At 34.3% G+C, this 17,004-nt stretch overlaps 1 protein-coding gene across 1 annotated transcript; it reads left to right on the forward strand.

The window, feature by feature from the left end:
- The first annotated feature begins 892 nt into the window (after nt 1–892).
- LOC121975452 (ankyrin-1-like) lies at nt 893–11,982 on the forward strand. Its single transcript, XM_042527114.1, has 13 exons — nt 893–1,014; nt 1,136–1,198; nt 1,274–1,444; nt 1,678–1,809; nt 2,622–2,761; nt 4,781–4,867; nt 6,991–7,116; nt 9,036–9,188; nt 9,387–9,449; nt 10,022–10,123; nt 10,756–10,926; nt 11,011–11,090; nt 11,696–11,982. The coding sequence occupies exons 1-13, from the start codon at nt 984–986 to the stop codon at nt 11,745–11,747; spliced, it is 1,371 nt and encodes a 456-aa protein (XP_042383048.1). The 5' UTR covers nt 893–983; the 3' UTR covers nt 11,748–11,982.
- The last annotated feature ends 5,022 nt before the right edge of the window (nt 11,983–17,004 follow it).

The raw sequence follows: 17,004 nt of genomic DNA on the forward strand, positions 1-17,004 counted from the left end.
GAAAAATAAGTCTGATATGCTGCGCGCGCATAATCGCGTACGGTATGATGCGCAACATATCAGCGCTATATATATATATATATATATATATATATATATATATATATATATATATATATATATATATATAATTAAAAATGACATTCTATATAACATGTACTGTAACATATAAAAATAAATTAATTCAACTTAGTTAAAATATTATACATATAAGACTTACATCAACATAATTAACTTCACTGTAAAACTAAAAAGTCATCCGTTACTAATTAGGTACTATAATTGTTATAATATTTTTATGATAAATTTGACCATAATTGTTATATATACGATTTTGATAAGGACCATGTTTTTTTTTACCAAATTATACCGTTAAAATTTTAACAATTACATAAAAACAGAAGCGATGGTTAAAAAAACTCTAGAGGGTATTGTTAAAAATCCGAAAAAAAAAACAAAAAAAAAATTACGTGGGCTAAATGATATTTTCTCAACTAATATGTATGAGTTAAAGTTCGATTAAACGGAATAAAGGTATAAAATTGATCGAATTTAAAATTTTAATTTGATTTATTTAAAAATTATTTTTTTAAAAATAATTAATTCAATTCAGATTAGGTTTTGAAATTTTTTATTCAATTAAATTGAATAAATTATTATTTTTAATTAAATTAAAATTTTAAATTTTAGATTGAATTGAATTTTTATTAAATCTAATTAATTTTTGATTTGATTTATTTGATTTTATCAAAAATTTAATTTAATTTATTTAATTTTTATTGAAAATAGTTGGATTGTTGAAAAAAATGGATTCAATTTGATTTTAAGCAAATACTCATCTCTATATGAATAGCTCTAATCCTGATTTAGGGTTAAAATCGGTTCGGTTCGTTTCCACCTCAAGCCGATCTGGAAGGTTCGACTCTGTTGTAAAACCCTTCGCCCCCAAACCTCCAAAGCGAAAAGATCCTTCAGAGCCAACAATGGCCCGCGATGCTTCCGCAGCACTGTCAGGTAGACATTTCTCCCATACAATCGAGAAGAAAACAAATCGATTATTCCCTTTTTTTTATTGTTCTTCGATCTTGAATCTGTTCTATTGATTTCTTCTCGCTACTCTTCTTCTTCCATCCAGTGCGGCAAACAGTCCAGAACTTTCTTAATGCTGCTCGCACAGGGAACCTCGATCTCTTCAAGAGTTAGTTCCCTTGCCGACTCTCTTTCTCCGAGTTTTCTTTTGCATTGCCTTCTGATCCTTTTCGTGCGCCTACAGAGTTGGCGAAGGTGCTGGACGAGGGTAATGGCATTGCCGCAACCGTTGCCGATGTGAAGGACGCCAACAATCGGACAGCGCTTCATTTTGCGGCTAGAGAAGGGAGGACTGAGGTGTGCCAGTACTTGCTGGAGGAGTTGAAGCTCGATGTCGACGTGAAGGATGATGATGGTACGGGTTTGATTCATATATTTGCATAAATTGGCTACAAATTTGGATTAAGTTATTGATTATGTACTTATCGTTGAAAGAGAATGCAGAATTTTTTGTTAGCTAGTCTTTGCTTTTACCCATTCAACTTTGCATTTTGTAAAGTCCACGGTGTTCTTCCCTTGATGTTTTACCTTTATCTAAAATGGACAGAATGAGAGCAGGAATTAGATCTACTTTTGTTTTCCTTGCAGGTGAGACACCTCTTATTCATGCTTCTCGTCAAGGACATTATTTAACAGCAAAATATCTTCTCGAACAGGGGGCAGACCCTTCTGCTTCTAGTGATTTAGGAGCAACAGCTCTTCACCATGCTGCTGGAATAGGTCTACTCTTCTTCTATGTTAGTACATTTCTCTTAATCATGGTCAGAGGTCTATTAGCACTTAACATGAACAGTTCTGTTAATAAGGAGGCATTATTGTTGCACCACACTATGATAAGTCTACTTGTGCCATGTTATGATTTCTCTGATAAGTGTTGCAAGAATATAGCATCTAAGTAGATTACATACAATACATGGAGAAATTTTTACTTAATTAAAGACTTGGAAGGTCATAAAGCATATCAATTGCAGTAAGATTATGACATTGGAAGTACTGTTCATTTGTTTCTTCTCCTGTATGTAGCATTTATGGAGTAATACATCATTTGTTTATGTCAAACGAAGAACACAATTTGGATTATGTATTGAACATCAAATTGAGGGAAAAGGTCGTGGACATAAATGATGCCCGAAAAAAGGTTGATGTATACATACTGAGCTGGAAATTTCAAGGCCATTTCTATTTTTCCTCATCTGGAACTCATAAAAGTGAAATTCTGCATTTTCCCATTTCTCATGACCTGATGATAGGACAAAACAAAGTTCAATGTTACTAGTGGTTTCTTTATTAATTAGAGACTATATTTTTAATTACATTGTTTCTTATTATTCTTTATCATTCTATCCAAGTTATTTATCCCTTTCTTTTGTTATTGTTTAAACTACATTTCATATTTTGAGTGCATCTGACAAAAAATAAATATTATTGATATTAAATGTTTTTGATAAGTTTTCTTTATAATGACTTCTTTAACACATATATTCCCTTTTGGTTTGTCAGATTTATCATCTTATTTTCCTTAATATGTGCAGGGAACCTTGAACTTATGAAGCTCTTACTTTCAAAAGGTGTTGACATTGAATCACAAAGTGATGCTGGTACTCCTTTGATATGGGCCGCTGGTCATGGGCAGCCAGATGCAGTTAAATTTTTATTAGAACGCCATGCAAAGGTATCCTTCCCAAGTATTTCCAAACTTTATGCTTTGGTTGATATTTGAGTATTTATTTCATTTAATGAATTTCTGTTGGATTATGTATTTGAACCATGATTTGAAATATTGGCACACCAAATCATGTCCATTTATGTTGATGTTTTTTATTTCTTGAAACTGTTATTTTTGGTAAAGCAAAATGGCAGATTTTCTCCTTTCATCATTTCATTGTCGTACCTTGGAGAGGCCATGGCAGTTACTTCTGTAGGATTTATGTGTGCGCGTGCACGCGTGCGCTTTAAATAGCTCCATTTTAACTACATGAATTAATTGTGATTTTGGTCTAGCACGTTATTTTTAGTGTCCTTGTAAGTTCTTTATACCATAGTTTGTAGAATTGCGATTCTACGCAGAATCAATTTAGGGTCAGAATCGAATGATCGTAGAATTGTACGATCTTACCAAAAACCCTTAAAATCTTATCATACATGATTAATAATTAGAAAAATACCTAAAAAGTTCATTTACATATAAATAAATAACTAATTTTGTATATATATGCAATCATTTACACTCAACACCTCAAATTACATTACTACATGTATAAATTTAAATTAACTTGTAATTCAACTATCATTCTCGCATAGTAATAATATTTATATTTTCATATCATAAAATGAAAAAATATAAAATTTCTATTAACACAATAATAATAACACATTAAATGTCAAAAATATTTCCTTGGTTTATAAGATAATTCAATTTAAAAGTCAACAAAGCACCTAAAGTATATAACAGAAGTTATTGAATCTTTTGATTCATATATGAACGCCGGAAATAATCTTCTAAAGACTGGTTGATGCCACACAATACTAGACAATAGGCATCCAAAAACTCATTATTTCGGTGAAAAGAAATGACAGAATATTATTGATAAAAAACTAACTAAAAAATAATTAAACATATGTTTAAATAATTTAAAACCATAATAAGATGAAAAAAAGATAATAAAAAAAAAGATAAAATCTTCTAGACATCCAAAAAGGATTTAAATGATATTTTTTGGGTTTGAAATAGGGTTGTTAAGGATAAACTTTGAAATTTATTAAAGATCTCTGAATGAGCTTTGATTTGATATATTATAGGTCCCGTGGTTCAATCCAAGTCAAAAGTTATGACCTCTCAAAGCTTCCACCGATCCTGCTCCGATTCTGCTCCGATCCTGTTCTGATCCTACCGATTCTGTTCCGATCCTACCGATCCTGCTGCGATCCTATTGCAAAGAACGATTCTGCCCGATCCTGGATCGATTTTGGGTTTCCGGATCGTAGGATCGTATGATCCTATGATGATTTTGCAAACTATGCTTTATACTACTCTAGTCTTATGCAGTGAAGCACATATGCTTGCTTACATTTTTCACTGTGTAAGGATGATACTGACTGACTCATTAACTGCTGGATATTGATATGCAATTGAACAATTCGCTAAATAACAAACAAAAAGTGAATTTTATGTATCTAGGTAAATATGTAAATTTTGTTTTATATATAGCATGTTGGGTGGGTGTTAACATGCATTGTTAAACAATTTGTGTTCTGATATATATTACTTAGATTCATACACAATGTTAAGTGTTAACTCTGGCTTTATAGTTTGCTTAAGATGATTAAATTTATTAGTATGTGATAGATGCAAGTATTATCTATTTTGATTGTTAGGTTGATTACTCTGGTATATGATATGGAATATATAAAAGCGTATTTTTTAACACATCATATAATGCATTATTTCCTGTATGCTCCTTTATAGCTCAATTGGTCAAAATAGTTATTAAATGTCATGCATTTTCTTAAACCGTAAAATATCATTTTGTTTTACTACAAAGGAGATTACTGTTTCCTTACTGAAGAAAAGATCTACCACATCCTTGACTTCCATTTTCCGTCTCAATGCTCATGCATTCTAACTTTTGATTGGAAGACAGGCTTTTGTGTAATAATAAAATGTGCTGATATATAATGTAAAATTCTGCAGGCAAATGCTGAAACTGATGACAATATCACTCCATTGTTATCGGTTGTTGCAGCTGAATCACTTCCATGCTTGGAGTTGCTACTTGAGGTATAATTCCATATCTGATTATGAAATTTTCTCAAAGTGGCAAGTTGTGTGACTATATGTTGTTTATCGAAGATAAATATTGGTTAGCTGTAATTTTCTAACTTTTGTCATAGAGTCTACTTGATATCCCTCTTGTCATTGCTTTACTTTGTTGCTTTTGCTATATTGAACCATTCACATGTTTCATTAATTCGTTCATAACTTTAGTCCTGAATTGTACAAGTTGTTGAGGTTGAATATATGGATCGTGGTTCTAGACTTCTAGTAACATCGCTTTTATACTCAAGTCCTTTCCAATATTTTAATTATTTCAAGTGCTATGAAATATCCATTCAGACTAAATGCATCTTCATTCGAGACAAAAAAATGTTTGTGTTGAAGTAATGTTATGGACTTTTCCTGATTCTGAGGATTGTGGGAAGGTCTGAAGGGCATAGTGGTCTACTACTTGTGCTACAAATTATTCTTAATTGTGGTGGCTTGGGAAGTGCAATTAGTGTGACACAATGATCTTACGTGAGTTCTTTAAAAGGCGAAACAAAGTAAATTATAGCATATCTGTGGCTCTGATATGTGAACTAGTGAAGAATCGGCAAGGTACAGAATAAGTATTAGATGATTCGTGGATTTTAAGGGGATGAAATGCATGGTGCTAAGTAATTGCATTGCGTAATGATCTTTGGTTAAGGCAATGTTTCAGTATGGCTGCAATTTGCCAAAACTAGGTCTATCGGTATGGAAGTACCATACCCATGGTTTCAAATCTCGTTTTGTTTTGCCCAATATGAGCAAAACATCTCGTTCTGCTCGTAGACCAGCATCGGCACAACAACGGCATGCCGTGACACTTCACATGGGCCCGGCGATGCATCCGGAAGCATCGTGCAAGCCCTGCGATGAGTTTGGAAGCATTGCACGAGCCCGGCGACGAGTCCGGAAGCATCGCGCGAGCAAGGCGACGGGTCCAGAAGCATTACGCAAGCAAGGCGACGGGTACGAAAGCGTCACACGAGCCCTGCGACGCATTCAGAATCATCGTGCGAGCCTGGCGATGTGTCTAAACCGTCGCCAGGACCCAACGACGAATCTAGACGCGCCACTCGGGCTAGCGTGCTCGTGGTCATTGTGGAACAAGGACGACGAAAGCAATTTAATTTGGGCATAATAATAAACTTAGCTTTTAATAATTTTAATCAACTCCTGACTATAACTAGGATAATTTAAATAGGTTTAATTAAAGCCTAATAAAATTATTTCATTAATTTAATATATGTATATAATTTTTTTTTTTTAGTTTATATATTTTATATTTAAAAAATACCTAAACTAGATCGACACAGGCACCATATAGTATCGAAACTGTATCATTCTGGTCTAGGACTGAAACCTTAGCACGGCTCGAGATTTTAAACCATGACCATGCCTTGCCAATGTAGAAGAAACTGGAAGATGTTGACACCATTGTTTCAGTTTAATTTATGTGGGGTTCTATCCAACATTTTGTCACTATCCAGACTTGTGAGTAGCAGAAACAATAGAAAACTAAGGGCAGATAGAGCATTATTTGTAGTTGTAGATGATTTTTGATTGCATAGGACAGAGATAACAGTGTTAGTTTCAGCATTAGTTAACCTTAACATGAACTGTTTTCTCAATATGACTGCTACTAAACTAATTAAATGCTGTTTCATGTCTCTTTATGCAGATATTACTGGTTAAATATGTCAGTATCCTGATCCATGCTGATAAAACTAATTCCAATTTGATTAGCACTTTGTGGTACAAAGATTACATCATAAAGTCAAACAAAGAGTATAAATATTGTATATTTAACTTAGATATCCTTGATACATATATGTTTCAACTTTTTAATTAAACCTCAAGAAAATTACACCAGAAATCTGCACACTGTTACCACTTTTAGCACGTATTACAGAAGTAACTGCCATGACATTTATTACATATTTACATTATATTCTATTTGCAGTAAGTTGGCACAATCTCATTTCTGTGTTCAATTTCACTCAATGTTTCATTTGGGTATTGTTTGCTTTAGTTTCATAGTCATTATATGTACTGTATAATATATTTGAGTTATTAATTTATTTCTTTTATCTTTATAGGCAAGTGCTGATCCAAATGTCAGTGCAGGTGGAGCAACTCCATTGCATGTTGCTGCTGATAATGGAAACCGGCAAATTATCAATTGTTTAATAAAAGCTGGAGGAAATCCTAATCTTTGTGATGAGGTATGGTTTATTGTGATTATATATCAGAGTAAAATTTTGTTTATGACATATTAAATATCAATGTGTTTTTTTGTGGGTTCAGAGATATCAATATATATTTTTCCTGTGGTTGATCTATGTAATCTGTTTTAGGTGCATTTTTATTTGCTTTAATCATGGATGTTTTCTTAACAAAGGATCATGAGCTCATCTAAATTTTGTACACTAATGTCATTAAAACTGCAAGGTTTAAAATTTCGACCCGTGCCGAGGTTTCGGTCTCAGACCGGAACGATACGGTTTCGGTATCGTATCGTGCCGTGCCGATAGAGTTTCGGTATTTTTTATTTATCTAATTATAAGATAAATATGTTTATGGTATATATAAAAATAAGTTGTATATTGATTTATTATAAGTTCTCAATTATTGAATAATTTAATATTGTTAGAAAAAATAATTAAAAATAAATTTATTTAAATAGAATTGATATAACAATAATTCAAATTAAAATGGAAGTATCTATAATAATAATAACAATAATAATAATAATAATATTATTATTATTATTAAATAAATAAAATAACTATTTATTCATTTAATTAATTAATAATTAAATAATATATATTTTAAATAATAAAAAATTTTAAAAAAATAAAAAAAATCAGAATATAAATATAATTTATTAGAATTTTTAAAAAAATTTAGAATTTTTAAAAAAAATTTAGAATTTTTTTTAAAAATTAAATGAAATTTAAAATAATAAAAAATATATTAGAATATAAATAAGAATTATTATATTTTTTTAATTTTTAAATAAAATTTAAAACATTATTTTTTCATAATATTAATTAATAAAATTTATTTAATTTATTTTAATTTTAAATATATTTTTTATATATTTTATTAGGATAATTTAATTAGGTTTGTAAAAGCCTCTTCGGAATATCACACTCCTCCTTAGGAATTGTTTAAATTTATTAAATAAAATAAATAATTATTAAAAAAAGAAAAAGAAAAAAAAAAGGGGCGTACGCGAGATCGCCCGTGATCATCGCGGGCGATCCCGTGGGAGGCGTCCGGCGGCGCTGGAAGCGTCGCCGGAAGCGTCCGGCTACATTGCCGGACGCTTTCAGCGACACCATTGGCGCCGCAGAAGGCGTCGCGTACGACGCCTTCGGTGCCGAAGTCGTCGCGGGACGCCGCCGGTGGCGTCCCGCGTCTCCTCCGGCGCCGCCGAGACGGGAGGTGCTCCCGTGCCGGTTTCGGCCGCCCGGCGGAACGGTAAAAACCGTCCGTGCCGCCCGGCACGGACGGTATTTTATACACTGATTAAAAGAAAAATGTTCTGTTTGGCTAAACTAAGTTTCAGAATCAACTATCTCAAGCTTAATTTCCTTGGATGAACCACAAAAAGTATGGCTAATGGCTTTTCTTTAATGTGTAATGATAAATTTTAAAGCCTTTTATGTCATTTATGTTAGAAAAGGTAAAACAATTTGGATTGATGATGTTGCATGCAACATCTTTTGTCATCAAATCCTAATATATATACTGTAACTTGAATTGTTCAAGTTTGATCCGATTTATTTTCTTAGATGGATATAAATAAACATCCAAATAATCATATGATCAAGAAAGTCATTCTTGATTTCTTACTTTTTTTTGTGGGATCTTGTTTAATACATGTTACAAGAACTAGGATTAAGCTGCTATAGTTGAAATATTTAAGAGTGGCAAGGAACCTGGATTGGTAAGGGTTGTGATGATGACATGATTTTATCATCGTTTCTGACATCTCTTCTGGATTGTACTTGAACTTAATTGTGTGAAAGGCTAACTTAATTTGCTAAATAATACAGGTAGATTTTATTTGATAGAAAAGTTTTATTGACTTAGTATTATTGGAAGCATATTCAATGTACATATCTACATCTGGCAGGATGGTTTAAAGCCAATACAGATTGCTGCTCTGAGAGGAAATCGTGATGCTATTGAAGTTCTTTTGCCATTGACATCCTCAATTCCAAAGATTTCCAACTGGAGCATTGATGGAGTTATTGAATTCATGCAATCTGATGCAAGCTCGCAGCAGGTTTATGGATTAGAAAAATCCTAGTGCTCTTGAATTGAAATTGCATACTTGCAAAAAGAAAAAGTCTATTCTGCACTTGTTTGTTCAAATGATAGGCATAATGATTGGCAATTTCTAAAACATTGACGAGTTTTTTTGCTGTTTAATTCTTACATTTGGTGTTTGCATGTAGCTTTAAACACTTTCTTCTCTGTGCAGATCCGTAAGGAGGAAATTGACTCTACGCAAGGTGCTACTTTACAAAAGCCAGATATTGTTGAGGTGGCATTCTGGCTCCTAGATTACCTTTGGTTATATTTTGATTGTCGCGGATGTTATGTCTGTAGCTTATTCAGCAACCTGTGACTGTGTAGTCGTCGCAGTATGGTAGTTAATATCTAGCATGATATGCTGATGGGACTTCCAGGTTGATATATTATTAAAGAAGTCTGATGTGAATTTTGTGTTTTGTCATGTGAGATCATGACAAATACACATTAATCAATGGAAAAAAATTTAAAGAAGACTTGCTTATTGACAATAAAATAGAATAAAATTCATGGATATAGTAGAAGATCGAGCCCAATGGCATAAGAGGATCTATATAACCAATTTCACTTAGTGGGATAAAGGTTTGGTTGTTGCTATTGTCATGTTTGCTCTCTCCTATAAAGATACATCCTTCTTGTTAGATTATGCATATCTATAATGATTAATTGCTGAAAAATAGTCCCATCTATTTAAAGACCGTTATTTAATTGGATTTACCGAAATAGGGATGCAAGAAAAATAAATTCTTGATCCAGTATTCAGGCTCTTGTCAACTCTTGGTAAATTACTTCCACCTTATGCAGGTGACACCTGAAGCTAAAAAGAGATCCTTAGAAGCAAAGTCACGAGGTGATGATGCCTTCAGGAAAAAAGACTATCTGTTGGCAGTAGATGCGTATACACAGGTAATTATTTTAATGTGTTGGACTCTTTAAAGATGTTGACTTACAATTTCAGGTGTTGGATTCACACATTTTTAAGGTGAAACATATACGAGCTCCCATTCACCAAGGCCTTAGTTGGTTTATACATATGTCCGGCAAGTCCTTTGTGACACTAAAGCTCTTGTCACCTCTTTGGTTAGTGAAACCTTGTGTTAAACAGTGAGATAAGTTCTATGAAGCTGTTCCTAGGTAGCTGGAACTTTTGTTGTAATCAAAATGGCAAAACACAGCTTAAACCATGAATTTACCATTAACTGGAAAAAAAAAAACTACAGTGGTCTTGTTTTTATATGGTTGACAAGTATACCTGTTGTAGTTGGGGCTTACTAGTCTCCTGTCACTAGTACTAGCAATCAGCAGGGGTAAGTTAATGGATGAGAAAGGAAGTTCTTTGGAAGCAAAATTCCTGTGCCCGCTTTAATGTCATTTTCATTTCTTATGTTTCGTGTATTTTTATCAGTTATATATATATATTAAAGTGTTTGGATTTTGGCCCTGGCTATGATTGAGATTGATAGTATCAGAATGTGAGCTCTGACTGAGATTTTTAAAGGAAGTTGCATAGTGACTGAATCTTTTCAAACAATTACCAGGCCATAGATCTTGACCCAAATGAAGCTACTTTGCTATCAAATAGAAGCCTCTGCTGGATTCGCTTAGGACAAGGTGAGCAGGCCTTGGCTGATGCGAAGGCTTGTAGAGCTCTCAAGCCAGATTGGCCTAAAGCATACTACAGAGAAGGTGCAGCACTACGCTTATTACAAGTATGGCTTCTAAGTTGGTTGTTCACTTCCCTGGGTTCCTTTGTAATACCTGTGTTATGAACTAGCTCTTTCTATTTTTATCAGAGGTTCGATGAAGCAGCAAGTGTCTTTTATGAGGCTGTAGAACTTGATCCTGAGAACAAGGAGCTTGTGGAGGCTTTCAGGTATAATAATATTATTGAAATTGATGATTCCTTTGTCATCTTATATGAGTTTGGGTCAAAGGATAAAAATGGTGCTTGTTTCGTGTTTGGCACTAGAATAATATATTTGCATCTCTTATTTGAGCATCCAAATGTCCTTTCAAGTGTGCGCCTGGAGTTTAAACTTAAAATATTAAACTGAGCACATACATTCAATAATCGTATATCCTTTTTGAGTGCTCTTCCAGATCTTCAAATTTGTAAATAGTTTTTTGGCTTTGTGTTTGTCAAAAACTTGTTGAATCTTTTTGCTAAATAAAAGTTATGAAAAAAAGCTGGAGGGATAGGAATAAATGAAAGAGTGTCCTCTTCCCTCTCTATCTCCTCCAAAATAGATCTGCCCAGATTCGAGAAGAGGAAAGTCTGCTTTATAAATAAAGCATCGCATCAATCTGCTTTATGAAGAAACTCAATCCATTCAAGTTCAAATCTATTCCTTAACATGTTGCTGAAACAAATTCCATAAACTTTTACACAAATCTATGGAGTAAATTATTGTATATAGTATCATTAACTGCATGGCTACTTGTTCATTTATTCAATTTCCTTGCCCTGTTTTCTTTCAGGGAAGCTGTTGAGGCTGGACGGCAATTTCATGGTACCAATAAGAAAGATTAATAAGTTCATTATCCTAGATTGGAGAACTGCTGTTTCCATTATCTGCAATCATGTTTTACTAGCCTGAAACGCTTATTGTGCTGTGATATTTAACTCAGGAAATGTACATAAGGATTTAGGTCATCATGGATTTCTACAATACCCATTTTGATGTTTCCATTGTGTTTTTTTAGATATTGCAACAAGAATTCATGCAGTTTGAATCATCAACTAGGGTCATTTGCTTTTTCTAAAACTAGTACCAGTTGTGTGATTGTCAAGTTGGAGAAGTGTATTTTCATTTTGTTTATTTTCTTCAGTGCTAAGTTGTTTCTCTATCCGGTAAGTGTTCTCCATCACCTTATATGTAAAATAATTATAGTTTTTTACTGAATCGCGTAGATAAGTTTTTAAAATTATTAAATCGTGTAGGTAAGTTTTTAAAATTATTAAATTGCGTAGAGTAGTTTCAAATTTATCAAATTACATATTTATTTTCTATTTTATTTAGGGGTGAACAGTTGGTTAATTTGGTATTAATTTGATATAAAATTATTTTTTTAAAAATAAATTTAATTAATTTGGTGTTAATTGAAATAATTGATTTTTAATTTGATTTTGTTAATTTAATTTTAGTAAAATTTTAATTCGGTTCGGTTAGTTAATATTAAATTCATTTTCTGTTAATTTATAAGTTAAATTATTAATTTAAAAAATTAATCAACTAATTTATTTTTTTAATCAAAGTTAATTTTAGATAAAATTGGTTGATAAATCAAATAATTGTACGATTGATATGAAATTAATTTTTGTGTTTGACTATCTTTTTTGATTATATTCATGTCTTCAAATGATAATTTGACTCAATATATTGAAAGTTATTTTTTCTGATTATATTCATGTCTTCAAATGATAATTTGAATCAATATATTGAGAGCAGCGATTTTTTTAACACTAATGTGTTTGAAAAAAAATTCAATCCGTGTTAAAAAATCATTATTTTCAATATATTAAGTTAAAATTATATTTGAGTACATAAATATAATCAAGCGAACAAGCCAAATATATAGGACTTAGTTTCATGTCAATTCGAGGTCGTTTAGTTCATCAGCTAATTTTGGACGAAATAAGTTGATGGACCAAATGATCTCGAAGCTAGTTCTTATGTATTCGTCTTCCTCTCCTGATTATATCCATACCTTTAAATATCAATTTGATGTAATATATTTAGAGCAATAATTTTTTTTAAACACAAATTAAAATTTTTAAGTACATTTGTATTTAAAAATCACCTTTCTTAATTATATTGAGTCAAATTGATGTGAGGATATATATATAATCCGGAGAAGTAGACAAACATATAAAAATTAATTTCAAGTTAATGCAAGGTCATTTAGTCCATCAGTTGGTTTTAGGCAAAATCGACTAATGGACCAAATGACCTCGGATTGACATGAAACTAGTTCTTATGTGCTCGTCTACCTCTCCTGATTATATACATGTTCTCAAACATCAATTTGACTCAATATATTGAGAGCAATGATTTTTTAAAATATAAATGTATTTGAAAATTTAATTCGTGTATAAAAAATCATTGCTATAAAAAGATAGATCTGCTATATTAGTGACCCCCTAGTGTTGGCCTCACGGATATGGAGGGAGGTACATGCAGGTACACAGGCCATAGGCACATGGTGGGATAAATCCCAGGTCATCAGTTCTTGAGAATCGACCCCTGGTCATTACACCAAAGATGTCATGCACCCACCGTCTGCGCTACGCCCCGGGAGAAAAATTATTGCTATCAATATATTTGGTCAAATTGATATTTGAGAGCATGGATATAATCAGGAGAGGTAGACGAACACATAAGAACTAGTTTCATGTCAATCCGAGATCATTTGGTCTATCAGTCGATTTTGGGCCTATGCGTTCATTTACTTCTCCTGATTATATTCATGTTCTCAAATATCAATTTGACTAAATATATTGAGAACAGTAATTTTTTGAACACAAGTGTGTTTGAACAATTTTTTAGGGCAAAATTTTGAGCAAATTAGGCGATTGATTTATTTTTTTATCAAAGTCGATTTTAGGTAAAATTGGTTGATAGACCAAACGATCTCAGATTGACATGAAACTGATTTTTATGTATTTAATTAATTCTCTTGATTATATCTAGGCCCTCAAACATCAATTTAACCCAATATATTAAGAGCAGTAATTTTTAAATACAGATGTGTTAAAAAAATTAATTTATGTTCAAATTACACTGCTATCAATATATTGGATCAAATTGGTATCTGAGAACATGGATATAATCAAAAGAAGTAGACGAACACATAAGAACTAGTTCATGTTAATCTGAGGTCAAAATCGGCTGATAGACCAAATGATCTTAGATTGATATGAAAATAGTTTCTATGTGTTCGTCTATCTCTCCTGATTATATACAAAACCTCAAACATTAATTTGAATTAATATAATAATTTTTTAAACACGAATGTATTTGAAAATTTTAATTTATGTATACAAAATTATTGTTCTTAATATATTAGGTTAAATTGACATTTGAGGGTATGGATATAATCAGGGGAAATAAAGGAACACATAGGAACTAGCTTTATATTGTTGGTGCAATATTCCCTAAGGTCAAGGTTGACCTGTTTGACTGGGCTTGAAGTGAGTCAAGCTCGAGTCTTGATGATTTGGTTTCGATGTTTGACAATACTTGTAGACAACACATGAACATTGCAGGTGCAATTGTTCATGTGTGGAGATTGTGAAGAAGAGAAATCCTGGTGAGTGAAGCCAGGTGAAAGTCCTAGTGAGTGAAGCTAGGCAGAAGGGAAGTCTTGGTGAGTGAAGCCAGGCACGGTGAAATTCAGATGGGTCAAGGTTGACCAGACATCTGGTGAAAGTCCAAGTAGGTCAAAGGGATTGACCGGATACTTGGCAAGAGGAGAAAAGTCCAAGTGGGTCAAAGGGATTGACCAGACACTTGGTGAGAGAGTCCTAGCTGGTCAAGGGTGACCGGATGCTAGGTTTTATGTACCAACAAGTCATGGTTGACTGGATGTTGGTTTAGGGGGCTTTGGACTTGCTTTTGGGCAAAAACCAAGATCTGGATTGATCAGCTGATTGATCCAGCAGATTTGGATCGATCAGCCGATCGATTGGATCATACCCAATCGATCAGTTGATCGATCGGGTGAGTCCCACGAACAGAACACCTTTGGATCGATCCGTGGATCGATCCAGAGGTCCCAATCGATCAGTGGATCGATTGGGAGCTGCTGTTTGTGCGCGATAAGCCCTGGATCGATCAGCCGATCGATCCAGGCTATTCCAGAGAGCACAGAGGCGCTCTGGATCGATCGGTTGATCGATCCAAAGCCTCCCCGATCGATTGGGAGCAATCCAATCGATCGGGATCCGACCGTTGGTGTCGTATTTAGCTACAGGCGAACGTTTCCTTCAGCAGCGCTTATACGATTCATCTCAGATCTTCACAGGAACTCCAGAGCTTCTCCACAAAGTTCAGATCGCCAGTTCTTGAGGGTTCTTGGAGGTCTTCCAAGTCAAGAGGCGGCTCTACAGCTGAGGAAGAAAGCTAGGGTTAGGGTTTTCTATACTCATTGTAAGCTTTTGCTTGTATTTGTGTATCTTTTCCCTTTCTTCTTGTAGTGTGAACTTGTAGGGCTTCTCCGCCTTTGGTAGTTACCATAAAGGAGTGTTATTCATAGTGGAGGGTGTGTGAGTGTGTGGATCCTTGGACTAGTCACCTCCTTTGGAGGTGGATACCAAGTAAATCTACTTGTTAGCGTTGTGTGTGTTGTTTCTTGTATATTTCCACTGCACATCTTTGAAGAAACAAGCAACGCCGACCACGAGCACGCGACGAGCTATTCACCCCCCTCTAGTTACTTTTCGGTCCCAACAAGTGGTATCAGAGCGAGGCCACTCTTCACCGGAATCATCGCCGGAAGGGGCAAACAAAACAAGCAAAGCTAGAGGGTGAAGAAGTTGGAGAAAATTCATCAAAGTCAAAGAATTCAAGAAGCTCAACTTCATGATGCAATTCCAAGATGGACTTGGATTTGACACAAGGGTGGCTCCACCGTACACATATACTAGTTTCGATCTTTGGAAATCAAGGATCGAAAACTTCTTAATGGTGGAGATAGAGCAATGGTTTGCTCTAATGGAAGGCTTCGAGGCTCCAAGAAATTCAAAGGGCAAAGTCCTCAAGAAAAGCAATTGGAGCCAAGAGCAAATCCAAAGATGTGAGGCCAATGATAAAGTGACCAAGCTTTTGGTCAATCTATTGCCTAGCCACATTCTTGAAAAAATTGGAGAGTTCAAGGATGCCAAGGAGCTTTGGAGCAAATTGGCATCAATCCATGAGATCCCCTCCACTGTACCGAATCAAGAGGAATCCAAAGAGGACGACTCATTGGATCAAGACCAAGAGGAGGACTCCGAAGTTGAGAGATGCTCAACCTCTGAAGAAAAAGTCCAAGAAGAAGCTTCATCTTCAAAGGGATGCAATGAAGAGGGCAAGGAGGGAGCATACTCCTTGTTCCATGTACAAGATGAAGATGAAAAAATCTCCACCTCTAGGATTGAGGGGGAGCAACTTTTGGTGACACCGGATCAAGTAGAAGGAGAAGTCTCCACATCCGGGTCAAGAAGAGAAGAGGATGAAGAAGCTTCCACCTCCACAAATCAAGACATATCTATTGGAGGAGAATCATCATCGGATCAAGAGGAAGCCTCCGCATCTGGATCCAAAGGAGAAGAAGCCACCCCTACACAAGAAGGTATAAATAGTTCATTTAATAATAAAAATCATATCATATGCTTTGAATGTAGGGAACATGGGCATTACAAGAGCAAATGCCCTAAATTGGCCAAGAAGAAGGGCCAAGTGGCACAAAAGGGCAAGGAGAAGCCCAAGGAGACCGCTCCTGGAACAAAAATGAGCAAGGAGCACATTGTGTGCTTTTTGTGCAATCAAAAGGGACATTACCGGAGTCAATGTCCCAAGGGGAAGAAGGCGGTCAAGGCTCAAGGAGGAAGCTCAACTCAAGGGGGAGCCTCCAAGGTAAAAATGAAGGTATCATTCATTGAGCCTATCCCCCTAAATAATGGTAAAAAGCATGATAGTTCTAACTTATATCATTTTAATGCTATTTACCATAAGAATAGAGAGCATGGTAACATTAAAGAAAAACATATGGCTCTCCATGCTAAGACTACCACACCTAGGGTTAGG

The sequence above is a fragment of the Zingiber officinale genome, chromosome 4B (assembly GCF_018446385.1).
Source record: "Zingiber officinale cultivar Zhangliang chromosome 4B, Zo_v1.1, whole genome shotgun sequence".
In the NCBI taxonomy this organism is placed as follows: Eukaryota; Viridiplantae; Streptophyta; class Magnoliopsida; order Zingiberales; family Zingiberaceae; genus Zingiber; species Zingiber officinale.

Excerpts from the sequence above, each read along its gene's own strand:
- LOC121975452 (XM_042527114.1), top strand. The coding sequence starts at position 984 with ATGGCCCGCGATGCTTCCGCAGCACTGTCAG. Across the intron at positions 9,450-10,021 it reads AAAAGCCAGATATTGTTGAG|GTGACACCTGAAGCTAAAAA; the intron begins GTGGCATTCTGG and ends CACCTTATGCAG. Across the intron at positions 11,091-11,695 it reads GAGCTTGTGGAGGCTTTCAG|GGAAGCTGTTGAGGCTGGAC; the intron begins GTATAATAATAT and ends GTTTTCTTTCAG.